The 1,885-nt window shown below is 38.6% G+C and overlaps 1 protein-coding gene across 1 annotated transcript; it reads right to left on the bottom strand.

Annotated features, from left to right (window-relative positions):
- Positions 1-249: 249 nt before the first annotated feature.
- Positions 250-1,885, bottom strand: LOC121610611 (ictacalcin-like). The gene is made up of 3 exons (XM_041942809.1): positions 1,735-1,885; positions 762-901; positions 250-633 (listed from the first exon to the last, which is right to left on the bottom strand). Exons 2-3 carry the CDS (start codon positions 894-896, stop codon positions 508-510), a joined length of 261 nt encoding a protein of 86 aa, XP_041798743.1. The 5' UTR covers positions 897-901; positions 1,735-1,885; the 3' UTR covers positions 250-507.

Genomic DNA, 1,885 nt, shown 5'->3' with positions numbered 1-1,885 from the left:
AGATGTAAAGCCGTTTGCTTCTTCCTCAGTGTTGTGACCTGTTCTATGTGTAACACATCCAAAAAGTGCATAATAGTGAACGCTTCACTATGGGATGGGTCCATTTAGTTAACATGTTATATGAAAAAGCCGGTCATGGTTCTAGCATGTGTAGGAGAGAGGATCACATCCCTCAGTGTGCACAATATTTGTATTTTCTTAATAAACACACAAAACATTTATAGATAAATAATAACAATAAATGCAACATTTATTTTTGTTTGTTTATTAGGCACTTCTGACATTCCAAAATCAGTGATACACACTCAAAGCCAGCACATCTGAAGCCAACATAATAACCCACCTATGATTAATGTGTGTGTGTTTAACCAAGTTTTCCATCTCACAACATATGATAATGACATGTATGTTTTATAGATGTGTCTGTAAGTTAGAGCACTCAGTTTTTTTCCCATTTAGCACAAATTAAATAAGGCAAAAACTTCTGAGGCAAAATTGTCAAAGGGTTTATTTCCCATAGCAAATCACACTGAGGGCTGCAACAAAAGTGACGTACTCCTGGAAACTAACAACGCCGTCCTGGTTGTTATCCAGCTCCTTGAAGAAATTGTCCACCTGACACTTGTCTTTGGCCTAAGGACAACAAGAAAACAGAGGGTGCTGTAAGTTTGTAACACATCAAAAATATGTCAAAGAGGCATTCACATCTCTCTCTTGCAGTAGTGCTACATCTTTCATTGTCATCTGTGTCATTTACTTACATCAGTCACAAAACCCTCATGCTTTAGCAGGTCACAGAGTTCTTTCTTGGTCAAAGTCTCCGGGTCTCCTTCTTTACCAGCATGCTTGTTGAAGACAGACCTGAGGAGTGCCATTGCCTGGACAAGATCTGACATGTTGGCTGGAAAAAGAAGACACTGTTGACTGCGTAGTCCAACATGTATTTATTTCTTCATTTCACATGGCCGTGGTAGTGCTGTAATGCTTTATTTAAAGGAGGAGCTGGATAAAGAGCTTGTAAAGATCAGGAATGTTAGTGCACAACATAAGTCCTCACTTTTTTAATGACTTGAATTCAAATTCTGTGAAAATGTGAGTCATTGCAGACTAACATTCTTACTTTCCTTTGCATCTTTGCTCTTTTGTTGCCTTGTCATCTTTTTTTTGTCCATCACCACATTTCTTACGACTGCTGGTTTTAAACAAAAAGGCATGAGCAAGTATTGTTGGTGCAGCAGAGAAGCAAATTGGTGGTTTGATGTGACAGGAAAGTCTGCATTTACTAAAATAATTCCAGGCATCTAACCACGTCTTGCCCACTCATTTTATTCGTTTTTCCATCTCAATGGCTTCGGCTCTGCACTGTTCTGCACTGTCCTAACTCGCTCTTTTTCAGTTCCTCTCAGTTTTCCCACCCTGCTGCAAGGCTATAGACCTTCTTAAACAACTTTCATTTGTTTTAAACAGTTTCCCCAGAAATCCATGTTAACCTAAATGTATTGAATTCCCACCAATTTTGTCACGATTGCACAACTGTTATTGCCATACATTTACATTTTAATCCTTTTCAGAAGCAGCGTTTCACACAGGACACAAACCACACCCAGAAGCCCATTCATGCATCTCATGCCACATAATACCGCTGTACATATTAGGCATCAGCTATTTAAATATCTAAAATGGTAAATACTATATATGAAAGAAAAATGATTTTGAAAACATATTTACACTTACCAAGATTGTATGAAAACCTGTGTTAGTCACAAGAGTGGAGGAGAGGGATCTGAGCGATCAGCCTGGACACAAACCTTTTTAAATAGAGGCTGACACACCCTGTTTGCTCCACCCGTCTTTTTTTCTCCCTTTTTTCTTCTCTCCAGAAAAA

This window comes from Chelmon rostratus, chromosome 8 (assembly GCF_017976325.1).
Source record: "Chelmon rostratus isolate fCheRos1 chromosome 8, fCheRos1.pri, whole genome shotgun sequence".
Taxonomy (NCBI): domain Eukaryota; kingdom Metazoa; phylum Chordata; class Actinopteri; order Chaetodontiformes; family Chaetodontidae; genus Chelmon; species Chelmon rostratus.
This window is presented reverse-complemented; position numbering and strand designations above follow the sequence as displayed.